Below are 14,617 nucleotides of genomic sequence, written 5' to 3'. Positions count from 1 at the left end.
GTCGAGGGAGGAGCCTGGTGAGAGGTGATTGGATCATGGGGGCAGATTTCCCCCATGCTGTTTTCATGATAGTGAGTGAGTTCCCACAAGATCTGAAGGTTTAAGAGTGTGTGGCTGTTCCCCTCTCACTCCCTATCTCCTGCTCTACCACTGTGAAGATATGCATGCTTCCCCTTCATCTTCCATCATGATTATAAGTTTCCTGAGGCCTCCCAGACATATGGAACTGTGAGGCAATTTTAAACCTCTTCTGTTCGGGTAGTTCTTTATAGCAGTGTGAAAATGGACTCATGCAACTATATATGTACCTGAGTAATTGCTATATTCTGCATCTATTCCTATCAGGTGAATTCTGAGATTAGGCATTGTGACTGGTTGTTTTTTTTTGTTTTTTTTTGTTTTTTCACCATTGCATCACCAGCTCAGCAGTGACTTCGCAGGAGGTGCAAAATAAATATTTTTTAAATAAATCAATATTGAGACAATTGAAAAAGATTGTTGTATGACTCTGCAATGAATGGTACCAAGCCCCTGGCTTTTTTTTCCCCCCCTCCATGTCTAAGACCATCAAGAAGTCTCTCCATCACAGGACAGATTCATTCAATTGGTCCTCCCTTGCCCAACTGATTATGGAATGCCCAGCACCTTTGGTGGGAGAAGCTGGGGTGGGGGTGGGTGGCTATGCAGAAAGGGGCCTCATTGATTCATCTCAGCTTCACAGGCCAGCCATGTTGAATTAGGTCCTAAAACGTCTTGGCTGTTTTCATGGTCTTTTTCTACTTTGTGTCTCCAAGACTCAGGTGTTCATACTAACAGATACGTACCACAAAATCATATGAATGATACAGTTTCAAATTATTTGATAAAAAATCCAGTTTTGAAAGCTTATTTCTGGATACTTAGTGCCAATTACCCCCCTTTATGATAAACAACAATTACAAATGAGGCATTTACTAAAAACTTTTTATTAATTCCCATGATGTCCACACTTTCATTACTTGAATTTGAAAATGAAATGATTGTTTCACCATAATATCCACAAATCAACTGATATATTAATCACACCTAAAGAAAAGACTCACATGAAAACGGTATGGTATCAGACTGTAGGAGTCACAAAAGCCACTCAGGCCCACCGCTCATTATCATGAGCATGATTTACTTTTAGCTTTCATATTTTATTAAAAGAGTTATCAGTTAGTATCTCATTAGTAATTATAAGTAGGCTGAAGCACTGTTTTATGTTTATTCTCTATAAATTGTCTATTTACATTCTTAAGCCATTCTTCTATTTCCTTCTATTTTTTAAAAGGTCTTTTTAGTTGGCTGCTTCAAACCCTGAAAATAAGTCTCTTAACCTGACCTAAATATGAAAGGCAAATAGAAGCAAAATCAGCACAAACTTGCCCTGCTACCTTCAAGAACTTGGCTGTTACCAGGCCATATTAGCAGAAGAATAATTCCTCCCAGAGAAATGCTGTCTGCTTGCTCTAGTCAGTCTTCAGAACAAAGTAAGAAGAAAATGCACTACTGTGGATTTGAGGGCCACATTTCATTAGGAAGTTGTAAGTTTACTTTTATATCACTAAATAACATTTTCAACAAACACAGATGTTGTTCACTAATGATGAAACAGGTAAAATATAAGCATCCAATTAAGGAGTAGGGAAAACCTAAGCAGCTCATTAATTGCAAGAGTGACCTGACATACACTGTCCAGCAGACATACAGAAGAAATAAAGGTTATAATAATTCAGATCTTGCATTTTCCAAAGCATTGGGTGGGGACACTCCTCACATGTTACTTGACATCACAGAGAAGGGCAACCCCACGGAGCACCCAGTGTTCAGGGGTCTGGACTGTCCTGAGGTCCACAGCGGCAATGTAGTTCAAGTCCGTCCGATCTGGCTTCTTATAGATGGGACAGGAGTAAAACCGAGGATCTCGTAAAGCTACAAAAAAAATCATAAAAAGAACTTGGTGACTTTCTCACTTAAGAGCCCAAGGAGAGTAAAGAGCAATGCTTCTGCATTCTGTAGGTCATTTCAAAGACAGATGGATTTGGCAGAATGAGGGACAGTCTTCCTGAGGTCAGGCAGTCCCTGGATGCAAGGCAGACGCTCCCACAGGGTGCCAGCAGCTGTGGCAAGACAGCCATATAGCCTCTGGTGGACCCCGCTGGCCCCTTGCCCTGAAGCATGGACAGTAACTCATGCCCACATGCTTCCTCTCTCTCCTTTGCACCTGTCAACTCAACGTCCCCCTCCATCTGTCCTCCTTCACCTCCCCACCAAACCTTGAGCACACACAAGTATCACTTTTAATCAGACATCCAGCACCAGTAGTCACTACTTTATTATTTCAAAATCTTCAACCCTGCAGGCCATAGTCTACATCACATTTTAAATCCCAGGACAAAGGGTGCCTTCCCGCCCCCAACTAAACCAGGTATTGTGAATTCTCCATACATGTAGAGAAATAAAATGACTGGGAAGCAGAGAGCAATGGCCCGGTTTAGCTCCCTGAGATTCAATCTACCTTTCTGGAGTAGAAGAACAGATGAAGTTTCTAATATGACACTGCAATGAAAGGCAATTTATGTATGTCCATCCTTCAGAGATCCTTTGTAATGCATCCGTTTCCACCCCACAGGCTCCCTTTCTCTTCAGCCTTGGAAACCCCATGCTGAGACAGGTCCAGGACTGTGGGGACTTAAATTTATACAATTCATGAGGGACCTCTTTAAGAAAAAGAGTCAAATTTACAAATAAGAAAGTAGGCTTTGCAAGGAGACGCTGCCTGTGAGCAGCCTGGGAATTGAAGCCTCATTAGTTTCTTAGGAAAACCACTCTGCCCACAGTAGTTTATCTGCGCATCTCCTAACATGTATCTCAGAAAGTAGTATACTATTTTATATTCTCTTCCAGATTATAAATTTTTTGAGGACAAGAGTATGTCACTCATCTTTGTACTCTTCTGGAAAGTCAATATAAAAAAACCCTCACTTAACTACTGAGGTGAAATCACATTTAAATAAGAAGATATTCTGCTTTTGTGAATTAATGTTACAAACATGGGCACTGAAACATATCAGAGTTACTGAATTTATTTTTCAAAACTGACATGCTCAATAATTTACCTTTTCCAGAAAATTACAAACGTAAGGCACTATCAGAAGCTAAGTCTCATTGTTTGATCCAATAGGACTTTCAACCTTCTGTGCCCTGTGTTTTCACATATCCACTATAAGTTTAATTAATTGTATTGGAAGAAGCGAAACATTTGAATATAATAATATTATACATAAGTTTCAATATAAAATAAGCAATTCTAAAGCAGTGATTCTTAACCTGGTACAATTCTACCTATGGGGGACATTTGCCAGTATCTGTAGAGATTTTTGGTTAACACAACTGTGGACTTGCTACTAGCAACCTCATGGATGGAGGCCAGGGATGCAGCTAATATCCTATAATGCACAGGACAGTCCCCCAAAAACAAAGAGTTATCCAGACAAAAAATGGCAACAGTACCAGACTGAGAAACCTTCTTCTAAAACAACAAAGAAATTTTATATTATTTTAAAACTCTGTTTACTTAATCTCATGAAATTAATAATTAGAAACAACCTAAAGTAATGTGACACCTAATATTTAAGTCTGGGAAATGCTTTTCCAATTTCTATGATTATATTACTAATAATAATAATTAGGCAAATATATAGGAAAAATTCTGAACAAGTAAATGAATAACAATGAATCATGGAATGCAGTTAATATGAACTATTACTCACTGATATAGTTAAATCCTTTAATCCTAGGATCTTTAAACATGTAACAAATAGATAATTCATTCTTCCTCCTGTGGCAAATTTGATTAACAACCATTTTATAAACCTTGAAGTAAGACTTTGGTTCCTTACATCTGAATCTCATGATAATTACAATAATTACAACTTGAGAAGTATTTGACTACTTGGATTTTAATCCCAAAAGAAAAATGGAGGGGAAAAATAGCATTCTCTTCAATAAGCAGGTAAAAACAGTTTTCTGAAATATTTATCCAATTCTATTTATTTTTCATTGCTTCAGAGCTGAAGGTGCTCAAGCCAAGTCACAGTGTGCAGCAAACTTCTGCAGCAGGATTAGAAGCCACTGAAGATACAATGTCATGGTGAAAAACGCTGACAGATGCTAAACAACTACAGAAACAGATGCTTCCAAACCATCCCCCTGCTTAGACAAATAACTTTGAAGACAAAAATAAGCATGCTAGGTAGGTAGCACAAATCAGCTAAATATGTCTAAAGCCTCTGGGTTCCAGAGGGAGGAAGAGAGAGAAGAGGTTGTGCAAACTGGTGAGCTGTACACTTTAGGATCCTAAAGGTTTTAATAAGTTGCCTTGGGGGAATTTCACTTTCTGGCTATTTAACTTCTCTATCCTACGTTTTTCATCTACGTGTGAGTATACATTTGATATATTCCTTCCAATATCCAAAATAACTGTTGCATAGAGAGTCTCCATGGAACCGTTTAGTCATTCTTTTATTTAAACACCCTTTTGCTAATAACATTTAAATTACTGGACAGTTACTCTTAACATACAGTATTTCTTTCAATCCTTTAAAAAGCATGCGAGTTAAGCATGTAAACAATAGTAACAATTGAAAAATAAATTTGTTATATGCTTCCTATGTACATAACATTGTCAATTTAATTCTCTCAATAATCCTATGTGAGGGGTACTACTATCTAATCATTTTACAGATTCAAAAACTGGAAGATAAGGAGGTGAGTTGTCCAAGATAGGAAAGCCATAAACATAACTGAGAATGAAACCTGGTCAGAATGGACCCATGGCCTCTGTGCTTCATCTCTGCAGTACTTGGGATGCACCATGCATGTATACCTCTGTCGTTACAGAAACACATGAAAATGAAATGGAGAGAACTAGATACCTGAGTTCAATTTGTGGCATACTTGAGATGCCTCCAAAGCCACATGACTAATAACTAGGATAATAAAGCCAGGAGAACAACCTGAATATCCTGGCCCCTGGCTCACAGTCATCTATGGTGAACAGGGGCATGAGCACTTTTCAGTCTGCAGCATGAGGGAGGGAGGGGTGAGGAGGGAGCGCACCATCTGCAGAGGGTTCTCCCTGTGCTTCCCACCGCCTACAGTCTACCTTAGCAGGTACCTGAGAAAAATTAGCTCAGGACTTCGATATGTAAGGGAGCTGTCCTGATTTTGAGTTGAGCCTTTATTTTCAAGTTTCATCCCAGGCATTAAGAGGACACCTAAACACAGAATCTCAAGTAGAAGACTAACCATGGGAATTCCCAGAGGTTCGCATATACCCCACAACAGATAAATGTGATTCTGATACCAGCTTTGCCTGTCAGTAGCCAGGAATCATGGCTGTGTCTCCAAACCCAGTGTCTCCAAATCTTAATTTCTCTATCTGCAAAATGGGGATGATAAATTTGACAGTGTTGTTGTAAAGATTAAATAAGTTAGCACATGTAAGTGCCTGGTATACTACAATGCCTGGAATGTAGAAGGTGCCTAAGATAGAGATGTCATTTGACACCTTTTTATCTCTCTGTCTCCATATACACATACACAAGCACATGCACATATACACACATGCACACATACGTACACACACACATGCATCTACTTACACATGGACCTTTTCACTGAAGCAAATTCCAAGACTCATGTTTTCCATGACTTTAACAGACTTCCAGGCTTATGAGCTGATGGTGGGTTAAATTCTGTGGGCTCAGGAGCCAGGAGATCTCCACTCCTGGTCACCACATATGGCTATCCCCACCCCAGTCCCAAATATGCACAATCATAGGTCAGAATGGGTCAGAGGGTGTTCTTAGATATACTTTTTCCTTAGCAGGAAATTACCCGAGACCCCTCTTGCACTTACTTAGTGACCAGTGGTACACAGAAGACTTGTCTCGTCCCTTGCAAATGTTCCAATCACGTTTTCCCCATCATATCAGCTACAGCACTGAAGTTCATTGAGAATCATCAATCTGCTCATATAATAAATCTGTGAAAACATGTATTTTTCCTCTATCTGTTCTTTTCAGCTTCCTTTGAGGATTTAGACAGTGTGTGTGTGGCTTTACCCTCTTGGTGAATTTAGTACTATTTGAAATGACTTTTCCATGATTTTCTAGCAAGAAACATAATTTCTTTTTAAAGTTTGGGGGTGTATCACTCAATTTTTAGAGTTGAAACAAATATCTATATTTCTTCTTGTTGAAAACACACCAGTCCTATATATAAATTTTAATGATTATTTAAATTTCCCTTTGTATTAATGTAAAAACTATTAACTATAAGAATTCCAATTTTTAAATGCTGCAGTTTGGTCATTAATGATGCTATATGCTCCTCTAAGTCAATTAGAGCTCTGCTCAATTATCAAAACTGAGTAAAAATTAAAGGTATAGCATGAAAGAGGTAACAGAATGTTAGTTTTCCATTGCTAAAGAAACACCTCTTCAACAACAAAGCTATTTGGCAATCCAAGTTTCCACCAATGCTTACTGATATCAAAAAAGGAATGGAGAACTAAAGTTTTCTTTTAATACTTTGAAATTAGTCCCTTTTTTCCTTTGCTTATTTTATTTTCTCCCTTACCTGCTGCTAATGAGCATCACCGCTGGCTAATGCCCAGCAGGGTATGTATAGTTCTTCTATACAAATCTATTCTTAAGTCATAAAGAATTGCCAGTATTATAAAATTATTACTTTATTACTACCATGCTGAGATGCTCAATGTCAAATTGCCATGAATTTTTATAGTTTAGTCACAAGCAAAAAAAAGGAACATGTAACTCAACTGGAAAAAATTGTTTTCTTTCATTTTATAAGGGAAACATTTTTATAACATGTTGACTAGATGCAATGATATGATAAAGCAATTTTTCTAAAATACTATTTTTGGCCAAAAGAACACTTGATTACTATTTCTATAAAATATTACTGTCCCAAGATGTCACACTACCCTAAGAACCAGTAAATACAAAGCCATAGGCAGTATGCTTGCCTAAGCCCAGGTAGACACATTTATCCTTTTAGATTCAGCTAATAAATATTGAACTACACCACATACCAAGCAGTGTGCTGAGAACCATCATCTTCCAATCTGATGCTCAACTCTCCCCCCCTTCACAGGCTCCTCTTCCTTCATGATTTAAACACTGGTCTCCTCCCAAGGTAATCCTTATTTCCTTCAACAAATCACACCCTCTCTAGCTTGTTGTCCTCAAAGCAAAAAATCATTTCTAGCAAACTTTTGTAAAGACTAAACGAGACATGGTGTGAAATCCACCTGTAAAACATTCTCCATAAATATCAGTTCTCTCTTCCAACTCCCCCATTTCCACCTCTACCTGAAGAACCTCCTTCATGTGGAAGCTTTGTTATCCCCCTACACACTGCCGCCATCCAGATATCCTGGACTGGGTCTGTCCTCTAAATCCCAGAACTAAACTCTTCATCATACCCAGCACATCCATTACCACCTCATGACTTTCCACTCTTCCCTCTGCTCCAGGATGTTAGTATAGCCTTTTTCTGTCACTTGGATCTCAGCTCAATATTCCTCACAGAACTCCCAAATTATCTCACACTCAAACCATCTATATGGCTTGAATCTGTCCCCTAAAATTTCATGTGTTGAAAACTAACTCCTTGGTGCAACCACATTGGGAGGTACAGTCTAATAAGAGGTCATTGGGTCAAAAGGGTGAATCTCTTATGAACTAATTAATGTCATTATCATGGCAGTGAGATAATTATTGCAAGATTGCGCTGCTATAAACCAAGTCCAGCCCCTGGTGCCTGTGTCTGTCTCACATGCTTATCTCTACCTTCTGTCTGTGACCATGGAATTACCCTCACCACATGCTGGTATCATGCTTTTGGACTTCCCAGCCTCCAGAACCATGAGCAAAATAAACTTCCATTGTCTATCACATGCCCAGTCTGTAGTATTTTGTTATAACAACAGAAAATGGACTAAGACACCATGCATGTGGTTTTTGCACAGAAACAAGAAGTATCTAAAATCAGTAGGTTCATTTCTAGTCAATTTCCATTATTCACAGTAGTTATGTCCTATAAAGTCACCATGAATTTCGAATTAACAAATGTCAAGCCATTGCTCCTAGGGGAGACACAGGGTTAGTTTCCTGCAAGCCTCTGGTTACAACATTTCCATCAACCAGTCAATACATAATCTTGTTTCATGTGTGCTTCTGTTTAAGAATATCTTTTTAATATATACTATTGATTTATTACCATTACACTGGAGGCCAACAGCACTATAACTAATGCCTGAAGGAAGTTTGTCCAACACATGTATTTTCTCTATAAGGCACAGCCTTCTTATGCTCAGAAATAGCAAACTTAAACACTACATTTGGGGATCATTTTAAATAGGAAAAAGTTACAAAAAAATTGAAAAACATGGTAGTAAAGAGACCACACACAGGACACTTAGTTGTAATATGAAAGCTGGAACAAGAAGGCACAGCCTCACCTTGTCTGGCCCCAGATGGGAATATGTATGTCTGGCAACTCCAGTTTCTGGCTGCTTTGCACATGTCTGTGAATGACCATCTGAATGACCGTAAAAGTGCCATTAGTATTGATTTGGGGGCTACAAAGAAATTGTAGCAGGTGGGCAGATTCACAAATACAAATCTGTGAGTAACAAGGCCCAACTATATCTGCTCCTTCTATGGCTATCACACCTCTTTGCAACTCAGCTCCACAAGAATGGGAACCCTGTTTGCTCTTTTCTCAGTGCTGTAACTCCAGGACTAGGGAAGTGCATGGGAGATAGGAAGTAAGTAGGCATTGAATAACCAAGCAAGCTAATGCTATTTCTCTCTGCCACAAAAAAAAAAGTCATTCTCTAACTCCCCATCACTCTTCATTCTTATCCTCCAAAGCACATCTCAAAAGCAATCACCCCTAAGCTCCTAGACATATTTAAGTTTTCTTTCTGGGTTCCATGAGCATCTGGAATATACTTCTTTAATAAAGTGCATCAATTTGTATTTTCATTATTTATTTACTATGGATCTTCTTTACTAGACTGTGAGTCTCTGGGGGCTGGATCTGGTTCATAATCTTTGCATCCCTAGCCTAAGGTTATTGGCTGATATCTATTAGATATCCAGCAAATGTTTGCTTGAAAATAAACAGTTATAGTCTGTAAATTATTTTATCTCTTTACTTGTTAGAATCTGTTGTGCTTCTATCATAAAATCAAACCTTCATTGGAATCACTATCATTGCTACAGTTTATGCTTTATGCTTCTAAAATGAACAGGGAATTCCCTCATGTGCTGAAATGTGGTTATTGCAGTAGAGATGTTAGTTGAGTGAAAGGTGACAACAAAAGCCTCCAGAAAATATCAAGCCAGTAATGAAAAATAGTTTAGGGATTTTTAGACTTGTCAAATACAGCTTGGATAATTTTGTCAAAGTCGAATAACATGTGTGCTTCACAGAAGTGTTATTACATTCAAAGACTGAAATAAGAACCCAGTATTTGACCATTAGCTATAGGATTCAGCCAAATCTGACTTCATTACCTGGCTCAAACTTCCAAGTTGGTAAAGCTATAGCCTCCGATTGAGCCCTGTATAGTCCTATCCAGAAAGTCTCCTTACCACAGCTCACAGCACCTCATTGTATCCATTCTTCAGAGTCCAGTCCGGCCCAAATCCTCTGGAAACTCAGTTCCTGCTCACTTCATCCTGCTGTTATCTCACCCTCCTTTCCCTTGCTTATTAACTATGCCAAACATTTCTTTCTTATCTCATCAGCTAATATTTCATGACTATCCATACATATGAATCTGCTTTATTAGATAAGCAAGTACTATATAGAACCACTGCCTCCTCAATAGTACTCAAGAAAGTGCCTAGAGGCCAGTAAATCCCCATTAAACATGAGTGTGAATGCAAAGCCAGTTGATAAAACAGTAAAATCTCTATATGAGATTTAACAAAAACATTGAAATCCTGTGTTGATAATGTCATCCAAACCAACAATGTGAACACTTCCTGAAGGTACAAGACAACTTACTATTGTTTTCTGCATAAATCCGTATGACAGGCATCATCTCAAAGAGCACTTTTGGCTTCGATTCAATGAGTTTCATGTTCCTCTTGTCCCAGCCAGCACCTTCAAGATATAAGCCATAGACGTAGACACCCTCTGTGGCGGGGGCAGAAATGTCGTCCTTCATCCATTTGGTGACTTCGTTGCAAAGCACCATATTGTCCAGAGCCCAGCCTTTGGTGGCCCGAGTTATTTCCTATTCAGTGCAGCAAAAGATAAATGGAGCAGTTAGAGGCTTGTCTTTATAAAAAGAGCATAACAATAATGAAAGCTTAGTTCCAATCACTCTAGCTCGAAGGACATACAATAGTATTTAAAGAATTAGCAAGATTCTCTCATTAAAAAAACATATCCTAATTTAGCTAGCATTTACTTTAAAAAGAAATGCAAAATCAAATCAAATACAAAAATAACAAATAAATATTTTGAAAGTTGAGTGAGCAGCCTGAGAACAAGTGGCTGGGATTTATGTTCATGACAATGTAACTGCTGGTACCAAAAAGAGACAGTCATTCTCTGTCTCATTATAGTCTTTAAAACTATAATGAAAGAAAACCCTGTGGAGGAAAATTATAATAACACAATGGGTGCAAATCAAAGCTCTTACCTGTCGCATTGCAGTTAAAAATCCCTGTGGGTTAAAAAAGCCTGTCATCCAAAAGCAGTGAGGTCGGCCATTGAAAACCCACGAGGTAAACTGGCTATTTCTTTCTACAAGTTCAGTAAACCAGAAACCCAGAGTACTTGAAACCCAAGAAGCCTGCAATGAAGACATTAAAACAATTAATTGTTATAGTTTAATATTGCAGTGTAAACCAGCTATGTTCACTGAAAAAAATGATAAAATATCAACTTCACTTTTGTAACGAAAAAGTCCCTAAGTCATGAATTTTCCCTGGATTCTGGCATAAACTTTTCAAATTATTCTTTCTCCTTAGCGATAGTAATGATGCAAAGATATGACAGAATATGCTAGTCATCACAGGAACACCAGATCAATTCACAGAGCTGTTCAAGATGTCTAACGTCAACTGAATCACTTTCCAGGTACCAATATATTTATCACGAATTCCGCTATAACAGAATCAAAACAACTTATTGGATTAAAGGCTTTCACCATTTTTCCTTAGGTTACAATTTCAATCTATAACACATAAAAAAGCATTTTATTTACATAAATATGCTCCTGGCCTTATCAAGATAAATCATCACTTTAAAATAGATCCCGTGCACGGTAAGTTGTAGAAGTCTTGCTATACTTATTTTTAATGGGGTAAACAATGATCATTTTCTGGAATCCCTTTGGAATACAGTTTTATTTCCTCTTTTGAAGGAGCAAAAACTGGCAACCCAAGACTCTTTCTCATTCACAAATTATTTGCATTTATTGCTTCTGACTTTCTCCCTGAATTACCCTGTGGAACTTCTATTACGACAACTGGCGTGGAAATGTCATTAATGCCATCAGCAGCAGCACTGGAAGCTATCTTCAAAGCATAGATTATAACATTTTACTGTAATTGCAATATTTTAGGTATGAATAAATGTAGTAATCATCCTGGGTAGGTATAACACTTGAATTTCAAATACCTTAAGAATTAATTTGCCAATTGTTCAAGAGTTACTGAGATTCCAAAGACTGATAATAAGCTGAGAAGAATAAAAACTTGAATAAAATGATAATTTAATAATGAAATCACTCATTGTCTCCTATCTTTATACCTCTTTTAACTAAAAGACATGTGTGTTTATACCATGTTTGTTCTGAAGGCCGTGGGAGCCCTTAACAAGAGAGTCCCCCAGACAAAGATTCCTGTTCCAGAGCCAGAGCCTCCCGGTTCCTACTGAGGTGGGTGATCTGGTTTGGTAGGGAAGGAACTCACAATGGCCAGTGATCTGGAAGAGTCCCCCTCTGTCCTTGGCAATGAGAAGAGGCAATTCAGATAGAAAACTCTCTGGCATGTACAGTGGATTTATCAAAGATGAAAAGGAAATAAAGGAATCTGGTCAAAACTGATTCTGAGTATCTAAGCTATGTGATTAGAAGGATGAGGGGTGGTGTCATCAAATAACGGAGAAGACAAGAAGCAGTCCTACTTACCACATGCTGAACTCACTGCCTCCTAATCTGCTGAAGCCCTGGAGGACATACCTGAGGCTCAGCACTAAACAAATCCTACCACCTTCTCATTTAGCCAGGTAACCTACAGAGGCCAAGCCTCTATCCTCCCACCCACCAACTTCATATCTGTATTCTGCCCTCTCTGTGCAGCCCCCAACCTGACCCAATCACCCTCTGTCCTTGGCAACAAAAGAGGCAAGCCCCCTCCCAAGCCTTTCCACTGTACCTTCAGAATCTTTAGTATTATGATCAGAAAACTCTTCTAGATCCTCCACCTCATTCTGGAGCATTCTGTCCATCCCTTCTCTTAACTGAAGTCTGCTCTCCACCCTACACGCTACACCCAGGACAGACTCCTTCCTTCACAGCCTTCTCCAAATGTAGGCTACAGATTTACTCATACTCCACAATCCTCAGGACCAGGGGAAGAAGAGATGACCTTGTTGTTTCTGTTATTGTCAGGTTATCACATTACTTCATTCTCTTCCTTTGAGTCTCAAGCCATCTGGACATACTATCCTTACCCCTTCTTGTTTCTGTCACCTACTGGTCACTTCCTCTTACTCATGAGGGAATTTGGCTCCTGGTTTACTCTTCGGCTCAGTTCCCCCAAGTAATCATGAGTGTGATGATGACGATGGTGTTGGTGGTGGAGGTGGTGGTAGTGGTTATGGTAGTGGTGGTGGTGATGGTGGAGGCAGTAATGGTGGCTGTGGTGGTGACAGCGGTGGTGATGATGGTAGTGGTGATGGTGGTATTGGTAGTGATGGTGGTGCTGGTGCGGTTTTGCTATTAATAATCACAAGCAGTTACACAGCACTGGTCACATGCCACGTACTGTTCTAAGCACTTCACACACACATCAACTCATTTAATCCTCACAAAATGCTAGGAATTAAATAATGCTATTGTTTCCCTTTGACAGATAAGGAAACTGAGTCACAGCAATCCAACTAGCATACCCGAATTTAGATAGCCCAAAAGAGACAGGATTTGAACCTGGGTATTCTGGCCCAGTAAGTGCATACTCAAAACCCACATACTATCTTTATGTACTTTCATTCATCACTCTAGGTGACTTAGCATCCATGTGAATGATGCATTTCACATCCTGCTATCTTATCTCGTGACCCTCTGCTCACTAATGGCCCTAATGTCCATTCCACTTTATTCGTCTACTCCCACACTCTCATGTTCAATTTTGTCATCCTCAAACACTAGCCTGTTGGGAGGTGCAGTTTTTTCCCCTCCTATATTTCCTTCCATGGAGAGAGAGTTTATTTAACACTCCAAGCTCCTTGACTCTCTCATTCTCCACACTCCCAGGAGGTAAAGAGACTCATCCGGCTGGTGACTGTTTCAGAATCGGATTCTGCTCATCAGATGTCCCATGTGCCCCCTATACTTCCCAGCCTCCCATGCAGTTAGGCTGGGTCCAAGGCTCTAGTTTTGATCCACAGCCTGTGAATGGAAGTGGCATGGGTCACTTTCTGATCCAGATAGTCTAAACCTGGGGTGCCTTGTCCATCTCTCTTTCCTCTGCTGTGATGACTTCAGAAGCCACATGCTCCAGGTGGTATAGTTCCCAGATGACAAGACCTCCATTAGGAGGGTCCCAGAGTAACTATGTGGTGCCAAGGATGCACCCAGCTGGTGAGAGATATGGAAGTGGGGGACAACTAGAACAGCAGCTCCTGAAGTATGATCAGTGGCTCAGCACTGGGGCAGCAGGGGGTTGGAGAAGTCACAGCAGCACTGGAAAGATGGAGATAGTCAGGAAGTCCAGCCAGCCCCTTCTATCTGTATTGCTGGGGGTAGCAGGGGACAAGGAGCACACTGTCTCTTCTGCTTCTGTACTCGAGTTTCCCAGAGAAGTCTCTGAAGAGGAAGCTATCTAGTATAGTGCTGGCTGCTGGTGGGTAAGTAAGTCTGTCTAATTCTGAATTCTGTTTTAGAAACCCCAAAACTCACCTTCCAGCAGATAGAAGCCACATCGTTCAATATTCGCTTTTCCAGGAAATGTGCTCTAATCCGCACTACTCCTTTTCTGCCTCTTAATAACTTTAGAATTCAGGTGGAGAAAAGAGCTAGCTGTTTAGTCACCTTAAGAAATCCAACAGGCACCACCTCCATTCCGCATTCCATTCTTCAACCACAACCTCCACTTCCAGTTCACTTGTTCAAGAACAGTCCCTTGACCTAAGCCTGGTATCCGATTCTTTGGCTCCATCATTTTTACCTCATCTATAAATTTTGTCCCATCTCCATTCTGCTAGGTGAACTAAACCAGACACAGAAAGGCAAATACTGCATCATCTCACTTACATG

The 14,617-nt window shown here is 39.5% G+C and overlaps 1 protein-coding gene across 11 annotated transcripts in view; it reads right to left on the bottom strand.

The window, feature by feature from the left end:
- Nucleotides 1-949: 949 nt before the first annotated feature.
- DNAH5 (dynein axonemal heavy chain 5) overlaps nucleotides 950-14,617 on the bottom strand; it is a 385,840-nt gene continuing 372,172 nt past the window's right edge. For all 11 annotated transcript variants that reach the window (XM_078365928.1, XM_078365933.1, XM_078365935.1 and 8 more), the window contains 3 exons: nucleotides 10,775-10,927; nucleotides 10,132-10,363; nucleotides 950-1,953 (listed from right to left, as the gene is read on the bottom strand). In XM_078365928.1, coding sequence (XP_078222054.1) covers nucleotides 1,802-1,953; nucleotides 10,132-10,363; nucleotides 10,775-10,927 — 537 coding nt within the window. In that variant the 3' untranslated portion in view covers nucleotides 950-1,801. The remainder of the gene's footprint in view (nucleotides 1,954-10,131; nucleotides 10,364-10,774; nucleotides 10,928-14,617) is intronic.

The sequence above is a fragment of the Callithrix jacchus genome, chromosome 2, assembly GCF_049354715.1.
Source record: "Callithrix jacchus isolate 240 chromosome 2, calJac240_pri, whole genome shotgun sequence".
In the NCBI taxonomy this organism is placed as follows: domain Eukaryota; kingdom Metazoa; phylum Chordata; class Mammalia; order Primates; family Cebidae; genus Callithrix; species Callithrix jacchus.
The sequence above is the reverse complement of the archived record's forward strand: the minus strand, read 5'-3'. Positions and strand labels throughout refer to the sequence as shown.